Source organism: Aphidius gifuensis, linkage group LG2 (genome assembly GCF_014905175.1).
Source record: "Aphidius gifuensis isolate YNYX2018 linkage group LG2, ASM1490517v1, whole genome shotgun sequence".
NCBI classification, from domain to species: Eukaryota; Metazoa; Arthropoda; class Insecta; order Hymenoptera; family Braconidae; genus Aphidius; species Aphidius gifuensis.
In genome coordinates, this window is record NC_057789.1 from 1,757,745 (window position 1) to 1,781,420 (window position 23,676).

At 22.9% G+C, this 23,676-nt stretch overlaps 1 protein-coding gene across 1 annotated transcript in view; it reads left to right on the forward strand.

The window, feature by feature from the left end:
- Nucleotides 1–495: 495 nt before the first annotated feature.
- Nucleotides 496–23,676, forward strand: part of LOC122848243 (TNF receptor-associated factor family protein DDB_G0272098-like) — a 78,297-nt gene continuing 55,116 nt past the window's right edge. The window contains exons 1-4 of the mRNA XM_044146180.1: nucleotides 496–963; nucleotides 13,822–14,372; nucleotides 18,212–18,311; nucleotides 18,720–18,882. Of these exons, the coding sequence (XP_044002115.1) occupies nucleotides 14,051–14,372; nucleotides 18,212–18,311; nucleotides 18,720–18,882 (585 nt within the window). The 5' untranslated portion in view covers nucleotides 496–963; nucleotides 13,822–14,050. The remainder of the gene's footprint in view (nucleotides 964–13,821; nucleotides 14,373–18,211; nucleotides 18,312–18,719; nucleotides 18,883–23,676) is intronic.

Consider the following 23,676-nt stretch of genomic DNA (forward strand, 5'->3'; position numbering starts at 1 on the left):
TTATATTAAATATAAATTTTTATTGAATTTAATATGTCAATGAATAAATCAAGAAATAATTAATTATAAAGAAAAAAAAAATTACTTTATTAATAAATTAATTAATTATTTATAAAAAAAATTATATTAATTTATAATCAAGATAATAATTTAATAACTTTTATTATAATTTTTGACTACATATAAATAATATTATGAACAATCTAAATTTAAAATTTAATTTAAGAAAAAATAAAGTAAAAAAGTCTTAAATTTGACACTTTTAAAATTTAATTTTAATATGACCAGAAATAATCCAGTAAAGTTGAATGATAAGGGAAAAAAAAAAAAAGGAAAAATAATGTGATAAAGAATGAGGAAGCTGCTGTTTTCTTGGACTTAAAATAATACAAGTGTACATGCAAGGGGTTGCAGGGGTTGTTGTGCGCCAGCGCAGTTATTTCATGCAGTTGAATATCTCAGTTATCCAGCATCCCTTCAACTATCCGATTCAGCTTCTCGTGAGAGGTGTGTCGAGCTTGTTCTTCCGCGTTATCAACTAAAAAAATATAATCAAAAAAAAAAATACAAACTACATAAACAATGTATTAAATAATATTTATCTAAAATTTTTATTTAAAAAATTAACGTAATTAGCAAACCAACAAAAAAAGTGATTTAATTTAGTATAAATTTTTTGTGTATTATTTTAATTTAATTTATTATTTTGTGATTATAAAAATTAAAATTTTTCATTATGATAATTTAATATCCTAGTGGATTTAATAATAACTTCAGTTGAAACTTTTTTCTTTTAGAAAAAAAACCAAACAGTTATAATTAAAATATAAAAAGTAGTTTTTTTAAAAAAAAAATTATATGGACCGGTGAATGTTACAAGAGGAATCAAGCAGCATATTAACTGGGCTTTTTAGAATACGCAAAATCCCTTGACCGGGATTAACTACTGCAGCACGTGAACTGGTAAGCGCTTTGTATTATTTCTCTTTTTTCATCAGTGCTTTTTATTTAGCTAATTTTTTATTTAAACTATCGAAAAAAATATTTGACAAAGGAAAAAAAAAAGCTCTGCATGTGAATAAAGTCAGACATGCCTAAAAATGTGATATATTTCAATTTTTATTTTTTTCCACCAACACGATGATAAACATCCTCGTAAACAAGAATTCAAATTTTTTTTTTGTTTTTATTTTTCACGAGGAAAAGTACGAAAACTTTTTATACATTTTTTCTTTTTTTTTCGCAGACAGTATTGGTTTTTTTTTTGAATATTTTTGTTTATTTATTTTGAGGGTGTGTGTCATTAAGAGTTGGTGTATATGATTTTATTTTATTTTATTTTTAAAATGAAATAAAAAATAAGGCCAATTAGAAGAACGTGATGCTATGAAGCTGGTGTAATTAAAGCTCAGCTCAAGACCTTTTCTTGTTATCTTGGCTTGACTCTTATTACTTTATGGTTTCACTGATCCCTTTGATGAATCAACCCAACAATATATTTTACAAAAAAAAAAAAAAAATACTATAATAAAATTACAATATTATTTTATTTTTAATAATTTTTATTAAATTTATACTTAGCTTTTATCATCCAAAAAAAAAAAATTTTTAATATTTTTTTTTTGCTCAACCACTGGGAGGAAAATAAGTGGGCTTGTTATGTGTATAACCTGTTTCGATTAATCAAGATTTTCTGGATATAAATTTTGATTATAAAAACAACAATTTACTATTTTTTTATTTGAGAGAAAAATAATAAATAAACACAATGATAAATTGAACGTTTCAATTGGAGAGAGCTTTTTTATTGTGGCTATAATTTGTTCAGTGGATTGTTGAAAATTAAAAGGAGTATTTATGAATTTATTTGGACAATAAATTATAGATAAATAATTACACTTTAAATAAATATAAATGTTATGCTGGTTGTTAAAGTACAAATTTATCAAAAAATAAATATTCATCATGTATTTTATTCATTGAAATTTTGAGATATTTAAATTTCAATTTAAAGTGTTAAAATTTTCAGTAAGTTAATGCTTGTAAATATATCTGGTTTTGAATAATAATGTATTTTGAATTTATATATATGTTTTTCGTATGTAAAATAAAATTAAAATAATTGTGTGAGAAATTTTAGAGCTGAGTAAATGAAAAATTTATAATAATTTATTTAAGAGAAAGAGAGGTATTAAATGTTAAATTTTAAAATTTAAATTTTATATTTATCTCTTTTATTTGAGGGTGTAATGCAGTAGATTATAATATTTTTAGAAATAATCTTGGAATAGGTTAATGACTCTTGACCACTGGTTGTACCACACGTTAACCACTTTAAAGTATTTCTCACTTTTTTAATTTGTCCTTTCTCAACAGTTTTAAATCTATCTCACTTTTATAATTCTTATGTACTAATGCGGATTTTATATATGTTCAAGTTGTTTTCACTGAAAATGCAGATGATAATGTTCTTTTTATTTTTTTTTTACTCGTATTATACAAAGTACTTGAAAACATTTCACATTTGTCTGACTATTCCTCGACTTTTCTACTGAATTACACATGGAACTATTTTTCTTTGATTTTAAATTTTTTATTTTTTTACTTTTTTTTCTTCTTGATCCATCAACATTATTCTTGTCATCATTATAATTTATTAAATTTTTTTCTTCACGAATAAATATCTTGAACATAAATTTTTAAATTAAATCATATTTAGAATAAAAGCTAATAATTATAAAAATAAGCCAAGGACAGTAAAAAATAAACAAAATAATATTATAAAAATTTTATCTAAAAATGGAAAATATATATAGATAAATAATAATCGGTTAGTAGAAAATACCGAGCAGGCTTGTGGTTGCGGGAGTCAAGGCCCCGTTTAACAGTTCTAAATACTCTGGAGTTCAAATCCATGTTAAACTAATATGCACTAATATGTACTAACATATTGGTACTAACCGTCCATCATACTTCTATAGTTGCAATTATATTATGTCGAATTTATTGGTTAATAGTCATCACATGGCACAAACGGGTGTGTGGAACAAATATCTCCCGCAAAGAACGAGTAAAGATAGCCTCTTTCCTGGTTCTATGCTCGGTAATATTTGTCCCAGACGCTGTAATATCCTTTTGCAATTTCTAATTTAATAATTTTAATAACTTAATTTTTTTTTATTAACAATAATTAACAGTGTTGTTGTCATGTACTCCCCAAATAGTAGTTTAAAAAATTGAACAAATCTAGTAACACATATAATCGTAATGACACAATAACTATCATTGAATTTCAAAAAAATTATCATAAATAAATAAATATTCCATTTAATAATTTATTTATTTTTTTTGCAAATTTACTTTTATCATATATCTTGAATAAATTGCAAATTAATTTATTCAAAAATTAATTAATTAGTCATCGTATTGTAATGGCTTGATGTTGATATTTTTTTTCATTTAATTTTTTTAATATTTACCTTTCAAATAATGTATCAAAATGTTTATTTATTTTATTTATTCATTCAATTTATTATTATATATTATTAACGAGATAATTATTACAAATCTTGGATAAATTCTGTGATTAATTTATTTTCTACTTGCTAGTGGAAATCTTTGTTGTTGGATTATTAGTAATGCAATTAATCCAATAATTTTTCGTTCTTTCTTTCTTTGTTTAAAAATAAATGGTAAAAGATTTCTAAAGTTGTGATGGAGTATTTATTGTCGAACCATACGATAAATAGATAAAAGTAAGTTATAAAAATAAAAGAAAAAAACCTTGTAAAAATATATAGAATTTTTGGTAGAAACATTAATTTCATGTCTTCACATACATCGCCTACAAGTACTTAACTTTATTTTTTTTTTCTTTTTCATTTTTTGATTATCCTCTTCCATCAACAAGAGATGCTGTTGTAAATGGCCAAAGTAGATGTTTACATTCAATGCACGTATTCAGAAACGAATGAAATTTGTCACGTTGAAAAGTGCCTAGCAAATTAAATGCCTCATGGGATTATACAAAAATGAGAAAACAAATAAAAAAAAATTCATTCAACTGTCTGACAATGTATAACTTCAAAACAATATTATCAATTTTTTTTTTTTTATAATAAAATTAATATATATACGTATATAAAAACTGGAATTGTTCCAGAAAAAATATTGTTTTTTTTTTTTTATCTAGAATATTCAAATAAATCATTAAAATTTTTATTTCCCTTGGAACGAGAGAATTGGCACGTTGATATATTTTTTCCAATTTCATTTATTGATTGTAATTTTTTGTTTTTAATTTAATTTTTTAATATTACAACGATTGAAACTTTATATATAGAAAAATTAGTTTTATATTTTTTACATAAATTATTTTCTTTATCTATAATTATATTTTGTTTGAGGCAATTTTTTTTTTTTCATTGGTTTATTCTTTTTTTTGTTGGCTCACAGATTGATTGAAATTTTACAAAAAAAATTGAAGGAATATTTATCAAATAAACCACACAATATTTGAGTTATTTTGTTTAATTATTTTTTTTATCTTTTATTTTGAATCATACCTTCTAAAAAATGTAAAAAAAATTCACAAGCTCGTGATGATTTTTTGTAGAGTGGACGATTCAAGATTTCCAATGAAAATAATATAAAAAAATTTCAGTAAATTCTATACTACTTTTCTTTTTCAACTCAATAATTCTACTCGACCCAGTTTATTTATTATTTTTTTTTTTATTTCTATTCTCCTGAAACCCCAGGGGATTCTTTCAACTCACGTTGTCGAGTATCATGGACTTTTCCATCTCAATGCTAAAATCAAAATGAATAAAGAAGCAAAAATAAAAAAATTTAAACTTTTAAATAAAATATAAAAAAACACAAAAGAAGAAAAATTGAAAAATCTTTTTTTTTATTATATCAATGGGGATATTTATAATTTCAAAACAATTTTTTAGACATTTTAATAAATAAATAAAAAAATCATTTACAACTTGAATATTTATTTTTTAAATTATCATTATTATTTAATTTTTTTAATCAAATTATTTATATTTTAAAATTATTTATTTATTTATTTATATTTTCAGTGAATTTTGTTTATATTTATTCATTCAAATTACATGTTAAAAATAAAAACAATTTCCTATCAATTTTTTTACAATTAAAAAAAAATTTTAAAAAATTATTTTACATTAATTTATTATAATTATAAAAAATAATTTAATTATAATTTATTTATGATTTTAAAAAACCTTTTTAATCAAATTATGAAAAAACATTTTTTATTTCATTTATTTAAAATTATATATTCACTATTCTCTTTGAACTTTTTTTAATAAAATTGAATTTTTTTTAAATTTAATTTCAGTATGTTTTATGAATTTTTGTTTAAATTAAATTTGAAATTTTGTAAATGAATATTTAGAGCTGTTTAAAGATTTGTTTATTGAAATTTTATTTACCTGCCTGATCAATAATTAATTTGGAATTCAAGTAACAATGTTACCGCAAGTAAATACAGTGTTATTTATATCGTCATCGAGTGATCTCAGTTATTGTCATATTATCCACAAACATGAGATTATTGTCCTGTTTCACTGTGAATTAGCAATTCGATTATATTGCCATAGGCTTTATGCATATTATCCCTCTATGTATGTTAGCTTCATCTGTGGCTATAAAGCCAAATATATCCTTCTGTAATAACCGCCATTAAATTTCGAAATTCATATTACAATATGAATTCAAATTATTTCCTTCAAAGCTCCAAAACTTTGAAATTTCCATTGAAATATTTTTGATCAATACCATAATGATACTCGTAGACAAAAGTTTATTGAATTCTAAGATATATTATTTTTTTATTTTTTTATTTACTCATTGAATTGGAAATTACGATAAATTGTTTAAATTTCTATTCTAATTATCATTTTAAAGATCTTATGTTTTTTAAAAAATAAAAAAAATAAATTTGTACAACTTTAATTTAGAAAAATACATGAATAATATTTTTTTAAACTTTTTAATAATTTAATTTATAAATTTTCAATAAAAATAATAATGCCAATAATTTATTATTATTATTATAATTTTTCAAATTTAAGTCTTTAATTAAAAAATTCCAGTAAATTAAATAAAATTTTATTAATAAAAATAATTTTTTTTTATTGTTTTTAACGAGAGGTTATTCATTGAATATTTTAAAAATTTTTGGATATATGAAACGAAACCCCCTCAATATTATCCATATTTTGAATTTTTAACTACGTTTATTGTTAAATTAATTAATACAGTAGCAGTCTGTTCTAGTACAGCCAATGGAATAGACGCATATTTTTTACTGGAAAATTCTCAAAATTTGTAAATATATAAAGCAAAACCCCTTCAATATTATGCACCATATGAATTTCCAACCAAAACGTTTGTTGTTGAATAAATAAATAAATACAGAAGGTCATGGTGTCACATAAAATATTTCCGTGGGGGTAAGTCTGGCCATGGATAACCCCTCGGTTTTTAAAGACTTTTTTATTTGTGAAAAATTAATTTAAAGCTGTTTTAATACACAGTTATTTTGTTAAAATTATTTTTGTATTTTAATTTAGAACAATAATGATGAAAAAAAAATAGATGATTTTGTTATTTTATATGTATTTAGTCAGGTTTAAAATGTTTGTGATAAAGTTGATTTTAAAGTTGTTGTATAGTTCAAATGATGTAGCATGATAATGATAGTGTTGATAACAGATATCGCTTTGATGTTAAAGTGTAATTCGATAGCTTGTTCATTGAGATCGATTCACTGTCGAGAGCAAAATACAAGCCCGGATCATGAAGCAATATGTACATGACACACGCTTTTCAAACTAAACAATATACTCTCATTTCAACTTTATCAAAAATAAAATATTATGTTGACGGATAAAAATACTAAAAAATAATCCATCATGCTGTTTAACGTCTGAATTTTATATACAACATTTTTCATTGTTATTTTGAAAATTATTTTAAAAATTCGTTATAAATACTGTGTATAAAATTTAAATCCAGTGATACTTGGAAACATTTTTAAAATGTTTAAAAATTTTTGTTTTTATTATTTCATATAGATTTTTTTTTTCCTCCAGTATCACTGGTACAAAAAAAAAATTCATATTTTTTATTTTCTATTTTTTATTTGGAAAAATAAATATACTTTTATAAATATTTTTTTTTTGATATGTATCGTTGTCCACTGTTTGTTTATTTTACAACATAAACATCGTGAATTATTAAAAGAAAAAACCAAATTTTTTTTTCTACTTTAACTAACAGAACAATTGAATTTAAACATTTTTTTTTCTTTAAACTAATATTTGATTTATAAAAAAAAATAGCAGAAATGTTGATATTTATTTTTAGAAAAATAGAAAAAAAATAAATAACAAAGTTAAATTAATAATGGAAATGAGGTGCATCATAATTCTTGGGAAATTAAATATTTCAGTAGTACAAGTCAATGACAAAGTTGACCTTAAAATTTTATTATTTTCCTTAAACATAAATTTATTAATTAAATATTTTGACACAAAATTAATTAACTTAGTATTTAGTTTTATAATAAATAAATTATAATAAATGTTAACATAAATTATGAAAATTATTGAATTAGAAATTGCAAAAGGATATTTTGGCGGCTGGGACAAATATTTCCGAGCATAGAACCAGGAAAGAGATTATCCTTACTCGTTCTTTGCAAGGAGATATTTGTTCCACACACTTGGTCCTTCAGTTTTCCAGTTTTAATTAGGCTGAAGGAACGAAATGAGAGTTGGAGTCAGAATGTTTCCTATAGAATAATAAGGTCCAATTTAATAATTTTTGATTCGGGATTTGAACTTAGGACTACAGGCACCGTAAAACGGGGCCCCTGTCCCACTGAACCACAAGCTTGCTTGTCGTTTTAATGAAAAAAATATCTTAATAAATTAATTTACAATTTTTCCAAGATATAAGAAAATATTTAAAAAACCAGTAAATTATTAAATGGAATATTTATTTATTTATTATAATAATTTTCATGACATTTTTCATTATTATAATATTATTTTGTTTATTTTTCACTGTCCTTGGATTATTTTTATAATTGTTAGCTTTTATTTTAAATATGTTTTTCATACAAATACAAGTTATCTGATGTTTTTTTTTTATTTTTTGAGAATATCTCAGTAGTACGAGTCAATGACAAAGTTGATTTCAAAATTTTATTATTTTTCTCAAACGTGAATTAATTAATTAAATATTTTGACGGAAAATTAATTACCTCAGTATTTAGTTTTATAATAAATAAATTATAATATTTTATTCTCGAAAAAAAAATTTAGGGAACAAAAATTAACATGTTCAAGTAGTACAAGTCAAGCGGTGTCAGGCGCAACGTTCAAATCTTGAGAAGAGCGGTGAAAACAACTTGAAATATGTAATGTAAAATAAAATAATATAAAAAAAATATTAATCTATTTAAAATGTCAATAAAAGTCGATCAATTTGAACATAAATTTTTATTTATTATTGTTTTTGTAAACTATTTTTTCACATCTAACATTGAAATGGATAAAAAACCTGAAAAAAAAACAAAAGACATTGTTGAAATTTTTTAGCAATTTGTTCCGGACAATTTTTTTATCTATCTATTCTATATATTGATACAAATCATTGCAACAAAACGTAGATAAAAAAATAAAAGATTTATTATTATATTATATAGATATAAAATGAATAAGAAGTCAATTTTTTTTTATATTTTTTTTATCATTTTCTGAATGAGTTTTATATTTTTTTTTTTATATAAAAAGGCTATTGTATATCTTGTTTATTATTTTTGATAGATGATAAATTTTCTTTTTTATCGTTTGATAAAAGCTTATTAACATTTTTATATTTTTTTCATATTGAGATATTTAAAAATAGGCAAATTGACAATTTAAAAAATAATAATAGTAAAAGACTTTTTTTTTTTTTTTGATTTTTTGATGTGTTTGATAGGTTGATGACTGGCTGGAAAAAAAGTTTACCAAGCCATTAAATACTTAGAGGGTCTTGAGTGTGCTTCAAAAGTACGTCATAAAAATTATTACTTAGAGAAAATAATAATAAAAATAACATTAGCTTACAGTATTTTTTCTTGAATTTTAAAATCAAAAAAACAGAAAATACTAGTCAAGACACGAAACAATAAATAAAACTAAACAATTGGCTTTTTTTTTTGTTCAAAATGTAAACAATAATTACTGGTAAATAAATATTATATAAGCTAAAAAATATATATATTTTTCCATAAGAGATTCAAGCTAAAATATCAAACATTTTTTTTTTTTTTGTTTTTTCAAATTTAAAAATTCAATTCAATTATTTTCCTGTTATCCAATAGTTTTTATTTATTTTTCTTTTGTTTGTTCCATCATTGTCAATTATAAGCAGAAATATTAAACATGTTTTTTAAATAATTACAATCGATTTTTATTTTTAATTATCAAGAGATAAAAAAAAAAAAAAAAAAAAACACTTTGAAAATGAAAATTGAATGAATTATATAAAAAAATAAATGATGGTTTTTATATTTCACAAATTGACAGTAATTATAACGAGAATATAGATTGGATAATAATGAAAATTAACAAGTACATTGGATATTCCATCATACAAAATAAATAACTACTCATTCCATTATTGAAATTTTTATTTTTTACAATTTTTTTCTAGGCTAATTATTTTATTTTTCCTACGAGCTAACAATTCATATTTTTTTTTTTTCGTTCATTTATATTAAATTCTACTTGTTCAATGTACACTTTAAAAAGAATTTTATTCGAAGGAAAAAAATAATAAAACGAATAATCATTTGTATAAAATTAAAATAAAAAAAATGAAATAAAAATATAAAAAAAATGAATAAAATATAATTAATAACAAAGCTGCCATTATCATTATCATTCTTCGTCAAATTTTAAACTCAAATAAAAACGTTTCATTGGTAGAATAGTAAAAAAATAAAAATACCACTCATTATGTAGTTTTATAATAAAAAAAAAAGGCTATTATTGTACTTTAAAAATTTTCACAAATTTAAAAACTTTTAAAACTTTTAAGAATTTAAAATATTTAAATTAGATTATTAAATATATATTTCTTGGTTTAATTTTAATTTAATTTCACATTGAATTGTCATTTAGAATTAAAAAATACATTGTCACATTAAAAGTTATAAAAGCGTATGTCCAATTTTTCTTTGAATTCTAAATTTTTGTTTTTTTTTTTAAAGTTAAAAAAAATTAAAATAAATTTTTTTTTACTTGGTATTATTATCGATTTTTATCAATGATTTTATTGTTTATTAGTTAAATAAATTTGATCAATTTTAAATCGTTAAAAAATGTAAAAAATTTAATTCGTAAAAAATTTTTCTTCTACTTTTTGAAAAAAAAAAATTACAAAAATGTCATTTCTTGAGCTTTTAATTCAACAACATATATTATATTTTAGAAATTATTTATTTATTTAAAATTTATCAATAAAAATATAAACAATATAAAAATTATTCTGTTAAAAGTATGAGGCTATTGTAAAAACCATCACGATGACATCAAGAGAATAGAATAAAAAAATGTTTCAACATCCCAACGGAGGGTCTTTTTATCAAGAGTGTATGTAATGTAAAAAAGTCAGAAAATATATATAAAACGACAAGAGAGTTGAAACGACAAAAGAATAAAAAATAAAAAAAAATATATAATGAAAAAAAAAAAAGAACAAGTGATTGCTTGATGGAGGTCTCCCTCTTTGAGAGGGTCAAATTGTAAATGATTGTACTTGTGGGGTGTTTACAAATAGTATATATTTTCAACTTATATCCAAGACGATTATTTTCTCGTTTCGAATTTTCAATATAGTTTTTTTTTTTTATTTTTATTTACACTTACTTACTTATTTTTTATAAAATAATATTACAAAAAAAAAAAAAGCTACGTGGTATTGTTGTCGAGGTAAAAATGTTATTTTAATTTTACAATTTTACAGTAAATTAATTTTTACTGGGATATTATTATATCCCAGACAAACTCTTAAATTGTATAACAAATTTAGTGACAACCACAGACTAATGATTCATGTATAGCCGTAAATTTTGTAGAACAAATCCATCAGGTTGTCAAGATTAATCTCTTATGTAATTGGATAATTATGTCAATTTGTTTAACGTGATTTTCCTTTTTTTTTTAAATTCTACTTGTTGGCTAAAATAATATAATAATATCGTGGTCAAGTATTTTTTTTATGGCGGTGTTGTCGTTGTTAATAACAAGCTCAAAAATAATTACATTTTTAGATTTTTTTTATTATAATTTTTGACACAATTTTAAAAATAATAATAGCTCAACAATAACCACTTACTAAACATTAAAAAAAAATATAAAAATATTTTTTTCATGAGTTAATAAAATTGAGGGATGAAAAATTCATTCTACTTTGTTTAAAAATTTTTCGTTGGTTTTTATTTATTTTTTTTGTTGTCAATGTTAAATTAGGGGGAAATAAATAATGGATATTTATTTAATTAAATTTTAATTGATATTTGTTGATTTAATTTTTTAAATAAATATTTAAAATTTTTGTTTGGCAATGTGAAAGGTGGATGTTTATATACTGATGAAAAATAAATCATTAAAAGTATAAAAAACTTTTTAAAATTTATTTTTATATATAACATTTAATTGTACACGTTTCAATTTTATTTATTTATTTTTATTTGTTATCTTAAGTATTGTTTGTTAGTTTGAAATTTTCTAAAGAAGATAAAAACTTAATATAAGATTAACCGTAACGTAATTACAGTTTTGTACTTTCCAATATCCGGAGAGACGGATCTTTCCTGATCGCTCATCACATCGACCTTTCTGATTTTTATTTATTTTATTTACTTTTTTTTTTTGCATCGTTGGTTTATATCTTCCTGAACGATAATGTCATCCATTAAACTCATTCAAAATATACCTGTCTACAAATGTTTTATATTTTTCAAACGTGGCTTAAAAATGTTTATTATTATTTTTTTCTTTGACTCAATTGAAGCTTTTTTTTTATTCATTCAACATCAAAGTTCGTACGCGAAAAATGTCGAGAAATTTGTTTGACAAAGTTAAGTTTAACTTAACCCATCGGACAAAGCAAGTGAAGCAAAATGAATTTAACGAACCGTTTAATTTATGATAAAGGAATTTTTTTTTATCACAGAATAATTGAATAAACTGAAATATCAAAATATAGAGATATACAACAATGTTATATTGTTGTTGATATTGTTTGATTTTTCAGTTCATTTGATAACACTGTAGAGTGGATATTGTAGACATTTATCAAGTACAATAGTTGAGTGACGGGGGTTTAATTATTCCTCAACAACTACATGCATTGTACCTTGAAATTGGCAAACTGGTTCAACAACCAGCTTGCTAATAAACTCACACATTTGATGATTGATCTATTTGATTGATTAAGACAAATAACAATCGATCAAGAGTTTGATAATTTAAACTGTCTGATTAACATCAATTAATTATACAACTTATCCGAAATCTGTGTACAAAAATATTCCAATAAAAAAAATATAATAGAAAATATTCACTAGCAAGTAGAAAATAAATTAATCACAGAATTTATCGTAAATTTATATAATAATTATCTCGTCAATAATATATAGCGATAAATTGAATAAATATAAATACAATGAATAAATATTCAATACAATATTTGAAAGGTAAATATTAAAAAAATTAAAAGAAAAAAAATATCAACATTTAGTCATTACAATACGATGATTAATTAATTAATTTTTAAATAAATTAATTTACAATTTATCCAAGATATATGGTAAAAGTGAATTTGCAAAAAAAATAAATAAATTATGGGATAGAATAGTTATTTATTTATCATAACTTCCGTGACATTTGATGACAGACATTGTGCCATTATGATTACTATGTTTGTTTTATTTTTTAGACTACGATTTGGGAAAATACTTGAAAAAAAACTGTTATTAATATTATAATAAAAAATTAAGTTATTAAAATTATTTAATGAGGAATTGCAAAAGGATATCTCGGCGTCTGGGACAAATGTTTCCGAGCATAGAACCAGGAATGAGGTTATCATTGCTCGTTCTTTGCAAGGAGATATTTGTTCCACACGCTCGGTCCTTGGATCATATGCAGACATTGTTTTCGCATCATTTTTTGCAGATGTGTCCTTAACAGTGAGGGATTTTTGAGTCAATTTACTACACGTTTATTCAATTTTATTAACAGTATATTCGAAAACCACCCTACCAAAGATTCGAACGCAAGACTACAGGCACCATAAAACGGGACCCTGTCCCACTGAACCACAAGCTTGCTTGTCATTCAACCGAGAAAAATATCTAAATAAATTAATTTACAATTTTTCCAAGATATATGATAAAAGTTAATTTAGAAAAAATAAATAAACTATTAAATGAAATATTTATTTATTTATCATAATAATTTTGATGACATTTTTCATTTTTATAATATCATTTTGTTTATTTTTTACTGTGCTCAGATTATTTTTATAATTATTAGCTTTCATTTTAAATATGTTTTTCATACAAATACAAGCTACATGATGTTTTTGTTTTATTTCTTGGGAAATTATTTACTAGGATATTTTATTTCTAGACGATTTGACCAGGAAATCTATAATTATCTCGTCAAGTATTACATCAAACCGTCTTTTTAATTCATTGTCATGATTTTTTTTTTGTTTCAGCAATCTAGAGCAAAGCTCATTCACCATGTAAATTGACTGTAATATTATTCGCAGAAAAAAAAAGTCAGAGCTAAATTAAGCCACGAATTATAATTAAACAGTTTCAGTAAATTACAAATATTCATAGAATGTAACAATCCTAGAGCAGAATAATACAGCATTAAAAATAAAAAAAAAACAAAAAAAAAAAACCAAGATAAAAATTAAATTACCAAAAGTAAAAGACACAATGGCAGAGAGTGATGAAATTGTCAGCAGAATGCTACGTCATATACTGACAAATTTAACAAGTACAAGTAGTAGTATTGCTGCAACAACAATATCTGATATATCACGTTCTAATGTCACCAAAAATATACAGTACAATTTTGAAATATCACCATCACCATCACCACCAACAATCCTAGAAATTGGCAACACTCCAACAATTTTAGATAATCCATCTACAATTTTAAATAGCTTCGGAGTTACAACATCAACATCAACTAAAACTGATCAACAAATTTACAATTCAACTGGTTATCTTGTTGATCAAGACGAGCTTGAATACAGTGAGTATAATAAAATTTATAAAATAATAAAAATCATATGCATCAGATGAATTTCAAGTTTACATTCAAGCTGTAATTCCAAAGTCTAAAAACTATTTTTTTCTTTACAAAAAAAAAAAGACTTATATTTTTTTTTAATACATTTTTGAAAAACTCTTTTTTATAAAAAAAAAAAAAAATTCAAACTGGATAGGTTTTAGTATTCTTGTCACGTTTTGAACTTGGTAGAATAAAATGACAAAAGTTTTTCAAGTACGAGATATAATTTTTTTTGTTTCTTTTTGGGAATTTAAAGGATAAGCAAACAAAGCAGCAAACAGTAGTGAGAAAATTTGTTAATTTTTATTTCGATTAGTCTGTGATGATGCTGATGATGATGATGATGCTGGCTCAAATATAAACTGACCAAAAAATATTAAACTATGTACATTTAGTACTTGGGATTATTTGAAGTAGATAAAATAAACAATTGTAAATGACTTGATCAAATTTGACAGATCAAGTCAATCATTTGTCTGAATGATGTTGAATTATTTGAATGTGCAATTGGCATTGGTTACATAACAGGACAAACATCTGTTCAAATAGTTTATCTTCAATTGACCTGACTTTATTTGTTTCTTTTATTTTCTATTTTTATATACTCAATCATTTTTGTTTTTTTTTTTTTTTGCTATTTCTACTATCAAAGCAATCAATTTAATCACGCAAGAATACTTTCAACAATGTTTTTCAACTTTTCTTAACATTTTTATATATATTCTTTTTTTTTTTTAACTTTGAAATCTATACTGATCTTGGATTTTCCATTTGCGATGCTTTTACACATTGAACGAAAAGGAAATCGAAAAAAAAAGCCTTTTTTTCGATTTTTCTTTTTATATATCAACTTTGTTTTTTTTTTTCTTTTCATTTTCAGCTTTGGTTTTATTTTTTTCTTGTGAACGTATTTTTTTTTCTACGATTCAAGCCACTTATTGGTTCCGCTCAACTTGATGTCTTGCATCGGTCTTTGAGAAAGCAAGAAACTTTGTCATTCGAGTCATCGATTGGCGGGTCTTTCCTGTGTCTTCGTCAATTGAAACATAGAGAAAGATCAAATTGCAAACTTCTTGTGGTCTATCAGTATTAAATTTATTTACCTGACTTGCTTGAAATCTATATGTACCTTTTTTTTCTTTTTTCTTTTAAACTTTAACAAGTGCATTAACTTTAATTTCTTCTGTATAAACTTTTAAGTTTACGTTCATCATCAACTTTTCAATCCTTCAGGCAATTTTATTTTATTTAAAGTCTTGCTTGATAAGACAACTTTACGATAATGCAAATCAGGATCAAATTTCCGCTCTTTAATATCATCAACATGATCATAAACAATATTTTTTTTTTTTCAATCATAACACTGTCATTAATTCTCAATTTTTTTTACTATTTTTTTTTTTATCACAGTGGAGTACATAAATAATACTTATAATAATTTTTGACTTTTTTTTTTCTTTTAACAACCATAAATAATAAATAAACAAAATAAATTTTTATAAAAAAAAATACATATTATTTTAACTTCATTTTTAAAAAAGCTCCAATTTTTTTTTATCGTTTATTTTGAATTTTTTTGATAGCTTTGTCGTCAATAGAAAAAATAAAAAAATATTTTTTCGAATGGGGAATTTTGCCACACTCACCCTTTGTAAATGAAAAAAAAAAAAATTCATAAAGTCAAAATGGAATTTTCAAGACCATTATCATTTTCAGAATAAATCCACCTTTTTTTTTTTTTTTCATTTCTAAAATGGTCAGTCGAAATTGATTCAACCACCAGAATTTTTCTTTCAATAGAAAAAAAACATATTAACATTTCTTCCACTTGATACAATCTAAAAAATTTTTATGATTAAATTTTCTAAACCACTTTTACCAGAAAAAAAAACTACGTGAGCAAAATTTAAAAATAAATTATTTTCATGACCAAGAATTGAGTACAATTAATGTGCCAAAAAATAAAATAGTATAAACAATGATAAAAAAAATATTTCGAAAAAATATATAATTAGTTTTTTTAGTATTTGATGAAGAATTAAATTTTTTTTTGGAGCTTTCATTAGTTTGACTGTTTGAAGTATTTGTAAATTTAATTTTCCCACTTGGTTTTGATTTTTTAATTAATAATTTATCATCTTGACAAGGGTCGCAAGCTTGTGTTAAATTTTTTTTCCCACCTGAAGAAAAAATGAAAAATTTATTTCTTCAAAAGTAATTTATGCCTAAATTGAAAATTAATAAAAATAAAAAATAGATATGGTTATTCAACTTACACACCTTTGTTCCTTTCACTCGATTATTTTTTTTTCTACACTTTAATTTAATTTTTGATGAAGATGAGTAAATTGATGCTGTATTTTTTGGAGTAGAAACATCAAAGTATGCCTTCGAGCAGAGACAATTGATAGAATTTCCATATTCATTTTGTCTTGTATATTTATTTGATAAACGTTTCTTTGTTGAGTTGCAAGTTTTATAATGATCATTATAAAGACAATTAAGCTCATCATAATTTAAATACATATTTAAAAATTTATGTAACTCATAAAACCATGATGGAGCATCATTTTTTTGTCTCTCATTTACCTTATTATTACGAATCAGTTCTTTCAACTGTGATATATATGATTTTCTTATTTTTTTTATCATCATAATAAGCTGAATCAATGTCACACCAGGCTTTTCAAGATCCTCATGTATTTTTTTATAAGCTTTATATCTCTTCCTTGAATTTACATAACAACTTGTGCTTTTATTCCAAAGACATTTTTGTTTTTTGTAGTGATGAATTAGTCTATGTATTTCTTTCACCGACCATTTGTTATTTTTTATTTTATAAAATTTCATTTTTGAATTTTTAATTTAGTTAATTGTATTTTAGCTTGGATAATTTGCTTTTACATTAATGAAAAATTACAAATTGTTTCAAGTTGTCAATAAAGCTTCAAAGTTATATTTTTATTTTTTTTTTTTATATAATCAGCTTTTCTGTCTAGACAAAATTTATCAACGCAGCACGTTGTAATTTATTGGCCATAAATTGACACTGGTATATTCTCTTGGTAAACATTCTGGTTTAATGCAAATTTTTTTGGTGTTTTTTATTTTTCAACACCAGTGTTTTTGTACGTGAAAATTCACAGTTGTATAAGAAAGTATTGATTTTTTTTTTTATAATTCTGAAACATATTTTTTTGTTGAAGCACAATAAATATATTTTAAATTGAATGTAAATTATATTACCAATTTATTGATGCTAAAAAATGATTATATTTGTTAAAATTTTTTATTGTAAAACTCAAGAGTCTTGAAGTAATGCTGATAAATCCATTGAGATGATTTTTCCATGTATTTTTTTTTTATTTGAGTGGAATTGTTGGTTGTCAAGGACTTCCAAATGATGTTCAATATGACCTCAATCGATTCAACGTGTTTTGTTGATAAGCATCATCAGGAAAATATCACGTTCTCCAACAAAAATATCAAAACTTATCCATCATCTAGATCTAAAATAAAAAAGACAAAAATCTTTTCCCTACATTTTCTTGTGTGTATATTCAAGAAAAGCGTCTCAAGTTTTCCAACAAGTTGATATTGTTTGCAAGTAGCTACTGCTTATCTTTTTTAAAAACTTTATTTTATTGTTATTAATATTAAACATTATGTTGTTTGATGAATAATTAACAAGCCAACATTATCATCTTCATAAACATTTTCAAAGTATAAATTATTTTATTATTATTAATAACAATTATATATATTTATTAATTAATTAATTCAATTCAATTTGTTGACAGGTATACTTGCTGCATTTTCAGACATGCAAACTGTATTTTTGGCATGTATTTTTACACTTTTGCCATTAATATTTGCACTTGCTGTTGGTTTTGGAATAAGGTATAATAATTAAATTAAATTGTGTTTATTCTATTTTTTATTATTTAAACAAATCAGAATAATAATGCAGCATAAGTAAATAAAAGAAAAAAATTATAATTCGATAAAAATAAATGTCAAAGTTTGTTTGAGGGTGGATAATCATATGAGTGCACATATATTGATATTGATTTATGACGAAATTGAATTGCTACTGGTCTCCCTAAATCATCTACACACTTGTTAAATTATTTCCCAACGATTTAACAAGTAAATTCAGACGTTGATGTGATTCATACATGTGTCTATTTTTATTATTTTGTATTAATTATTTTTGTTGTATTGTATTCAAGTTAATCAATAGGCCAATAGCTAATTGACAACGTAGTTAATTTATTAATTTACTAATTTTATCTGCTGATTTTCAAGACATGCTTGGAGAAAATACAGACAAAGAAAAGATGGATCAAGTGAGCTACCTTGGTACAGAGGTGTCTGTTCACGTGATGACACACCAAATTCACTTCATCATCGTTCAAGCTGTGGAAGCATTAACATTCAACCAGCTACGAGAATTCTATCAGCTCAAGATGTGAGTAGAAATTAATTTCTTTTTTTATCATCATCCAATCGGCAATATAAAAATGAAAATTGAAGTCAAATAAAAGCAGCAAAGCGAAACGAAACTAAGAAGTTATCAAATGAAAAAAAAAATATATATTTCAAGATTGAAAGTGGTGTTTTTTTAGCTCAAGCTAACACTATTTTTCATCATTTAATTTTATTTTTTCTCAATCAATACATCAACTCAATGCGACAAATTTTTTAACTTTTATCCTGTTGAAATTGGTTTAGTTTTATTTTTTTTTCCCTCGCGAAATTTAGACACAGATAGGGAAAAGTAATTCCTTTTTTTTTTTTCCATTGATTGATGATATTTTACATAAATGAGCCTAAAAAATTTCGTTAAAGTTTTTATGTAAAAAATTTTTTACTCTTTTAGCTAAAGTACCAAGTTTCAATGACGGTATTTTTTTATTTTTTTTTGAAACAATAAGAAGGGCTGGGGTAAAAGTTTAAAGGATCAAAGTTGGATTTTTTATTTATTTTTTTATTAATGATGATGGGAAAATGTTAAAGACACTATTTTTCCATTAAGTTTATAAAAATCCTCTTTGAAAATAGAAAAGATAAATTAATAATTTAACAAACTCGGAAACATTTTTGTTTTTTATTTATTATAGAATAGAAAATAGCGTTGAAAAATAATATGTTTACTTGAATCGATATTATTTCTAGTGATTATATAGATGTGGATTTTGTGGTTGAGCTTGAAGCAGAAGCTGAACAAACAAAGTATCTTACCACGTAGTTGAAATTTTAGCAAATTGATACAGTTATATATATGTTGTGTAGATTATCTCTGCTATTGAATTTGAAAATAGCAATTCTCAAGTATTAATAACTCTAATCATCATCTATCTGTTGAAAACTTTTTTACTAGAAAATTTAATTATCAAATGATTGTTAGCAATTATTTGGATAATTTAAATTTATAATTAAAATTTTTTTCAAGCAATTTAAGTTAGTTTTATTGACAAATTAAATTAATTAATTGAAGCTTTTTTTTTTTTTATAAATTATTAATAAATATTTGCAACTGGATTGATAAAATTATTTTCATTTCTATTTAAAATCAATTAATAACAATCAAATATTTTTCAATTAAAATTTATTATTTTTTTTTGAATAAATTCATTTTAATTATCAAATAAATTAATTGGAAAATTTAATTTTCTTTATTTTCATTTAAAACATTGTGTTCATTTTGATATTTTCAATTTAAATTAACTCATTTTTTATAAATTTAAATTTAGTTGTTGAAAAATTGATTTACAAATTAACTGTGAAATTTAATTATTCTTTTTTTCAATTAAAAATAACAGATTAGTAATAATATTTGAAAAGTACATTATAATAATTATTTTAAATTAATTTTTTAAAATTTAATCCAATTATCAAAGCAATTTAACATCGAAATTAAAATTTAATTGTTGTTGTTGTTAAATTTGAAAACAACAGATTTATCAAAAATACAATACAATTTTCGGTCAAATCTATTATTCCAAAAGCTTCTAATCTTGTGAATTATGTATTTCATAAATCCAAAATCCAGATGCTATTTTCTGAATCAATTTTCTACCCTAAAATTATTCCAACTAATTTCTAAATTCATTTTTTTAATTTTACATAAATATTTAAACCAGAAAAAAAATTATTCATTCACTTGAAATATTTAATTAGCTCTAATTACAATATTTTTTTTCAATAAAAAAAATACTCGACACATAAAGTTAATAAAACTTTTAATAAAGTTAAAATTAAAATGAGTAACAAAAATAATAATAGAAAATTGTAGAGGTTGATGAATGAATGATAGAATAATTGTATTACTGCAAGTACAAAGCTCAAAAAGTAAAACATATTGCTGAATTTTTTTTCTCCAAAATAGTCATACTCCAGTAAATTAAAAAGTTGAAGGATTTGTTTATCTTCTTTTATAAAAAAATTTTATCAATTTTTTTTATTTTTTATTTTCCAACACTTTTGCTTTTTTTTTTTTTTTGTAATGCCTGGATTGTTGGGTTTACTGGTCTGCAGGCGAGATGAAAAATATATTAATATGTAACAGGAAATCTGGGTGTGTGTGTGTGTGTTATAAATGGTCAGTGTGTTGGTCCATAAGCGTCAACATGAAAGTCTATGGGTGCAGAAACCATTTCAACATTAATTAACGTTATAATATAAAATAAAGTTATAATTAAAAATTTTCAAAAGCGAAAGCTTTGTAAAACAAATGAAAACTTTGATTTTTCATATGTATTTGTTATTAATTAATTCATGTGTACATATATTTGAAAATTTTTGACGAAGGGTAGTTGGTCTCTATTGAAATCATCAAAAATTATATTTAAATTTATTAATTTCTTCTCTTGAAATCATCGCACTGACTGTTTCCATTAAAAAAAAAAAGCACATAAATTTATGTACAATCTAAAATCCTCGAAATCATTATTTTCAAATGATATATTTTTATAAAATAATTTGATTATTCAAAATTGAAATCGATTCCAATGATTCTATAAATTTAAAATCACTTAAAAATCCAATTAAATATTATTATTTCCAAATCGAAAAATAATCTGCAAAATTCGAAATTATTTTTAATCATTTTTCGAAATTATTTTTGTCCCTTCAAAGTTGGTTTAAATATCTTTTTAATTTTTTTTTTTAATAAAAAAAAGCTGTTTAAATATCATGACCTCAATGATTTAAATTAAATTAAAACACTCCAAATAATTTCAATAAATAACCAAAGTCTTTTTCTCAAACAATTCCATAATTTCGCTCGATTTCGAATTAAACCACTTAGTTATTCCACTCATGACAATTCCCTCGATCTAATGACTTGTAAAAATTGTTTTTATTTTCCCAATACATTTTAAACAACCCTGATATTCCCAGCATAATATTATCTACCAATTTTCATAATAAATAAAATTACAAATTTACTTTCAAAAAAAACAAAATAAAAATGATTTTTCACACTCTCAAATAAATAGTAAAATATTTTTTTAAATAACCAATGAAAATCTTGCGAATTAATTCCTTCAAATCATTTTTTTCTACTGTAATTTTTCTTATAATTTAAATAAATTATTTGATGATTCACCTGGCTAATCTCTACTGATCACAATTTGCAATTCAGTTGAAGGTATATTTATGTATTTATATATATTGTTTCGTAGTACATATTGAGCATTAACTCTCGACAGTTGAATTGTTGAGTGGTTTATACTGATAAATTAGTATTTGTGTGGATGTACACATCATTTCTATTAGTAACCACCACAAATCTATACAACATATCTGTTATCCATCAGCCAATTCGTATGTAATCCAATCATGATTTCTCATAGTGATTCCACCTTTCATCAACAGATTTACCGTTAAATCTACATTGATATATTTTGCTCAATTTATTATCTACTTCATCCAACAACCAATCAATATATTTATTTCTTAAACTATCTTTTCTAAAAAATATATTTGATAAATTTACTTTTTACAAATTCAATGAAAAGCCCACTTTTCTATACATTTCATTAATTTTTTTTTTTATCTTAAATAAATGAAAATATACTTTTAAATTCAATACATGATTTTTCCATTTACTTATCTATTTGAAATGTATTTTTTTTTTTAAAAAAAAGCTTTTATTTTAACTTGAAAATTTATCTATTTAAATAATTTTTTTTTCTTCAATTTGCTAAGTAATTTTTTAATTAATTTTTGGAGGTTTTTTTGTTTGCAAAGTTGAATTATCTGTGATGTTGAATATTGTGTGTATATATATGAAAATTTAACATCAATATCCTTGGTGGCTGTTTTTGTACCACAAACTTGCGGTCATGAACTGAACACGTGACCTTTTTCTCCCTGTGTTTTATCTCTGCTCTCTTGTGTCTCTCCTCTGACCACTACTATCCTTCAGATTGAAGCCATTTATACAGTTTGTATTGCATGCAGAAAATTTACTTTATATATTTTTTTTATTTTCATTATTTTATCCTGTTCATTCAATTTTTTTTTTTTTTTATCTTATTCTTCCTTCATCCAATAAATAAATAATAAAAGCAAAAAAATATTCTTGATTTTTATATGATTTTTTCATTTAAATAAATGTACATTGATTTGAATATTATTTAAATATAAAATTGATGCAATTTGAAGTAAATGAAGGAAATAAAAAATTTTTATTTTTAGAATATAGAAAAAATAAATATAATCTTTTGATTATATTTATTATATTTATTATTATTTTGATTGTTTATCATAAGAGTTGACAATGCACTCGAGGTCACAGAGAATATATATAAATTATTTTTTATTATTGTTTATTTTTAAGTTTTTTTTCCGATTCATTTTAGATATGATCAAACGAAATTCGTAAGCAGCTTATCGGATGGTTATTTGAATTGGGTATGCAAAAGCATTCGGGGATAACGTCACGGCAGTTGAAAATTAAACGAAACTCACTATATACATTGCATATATATGTATTCCTATCATCCATTGAAAACACGATTTACAGATCGTTTATAAGCATGTATATATAGATATATATATTATTGTTGTATATATATATGTATAGAATAAAACGGTACATGCGGAGGATGACCGCACCCGAGCTGACCGATCATGCAATGCTGGTGGTTAAATTACTCCCACACATGAAAGTGCCAAAGTTATACCTTTCGTGGCAAAGTATATTTCCGAATCGTTATGTCGACACTAAATATATATTTTTATTATAAATTTTATA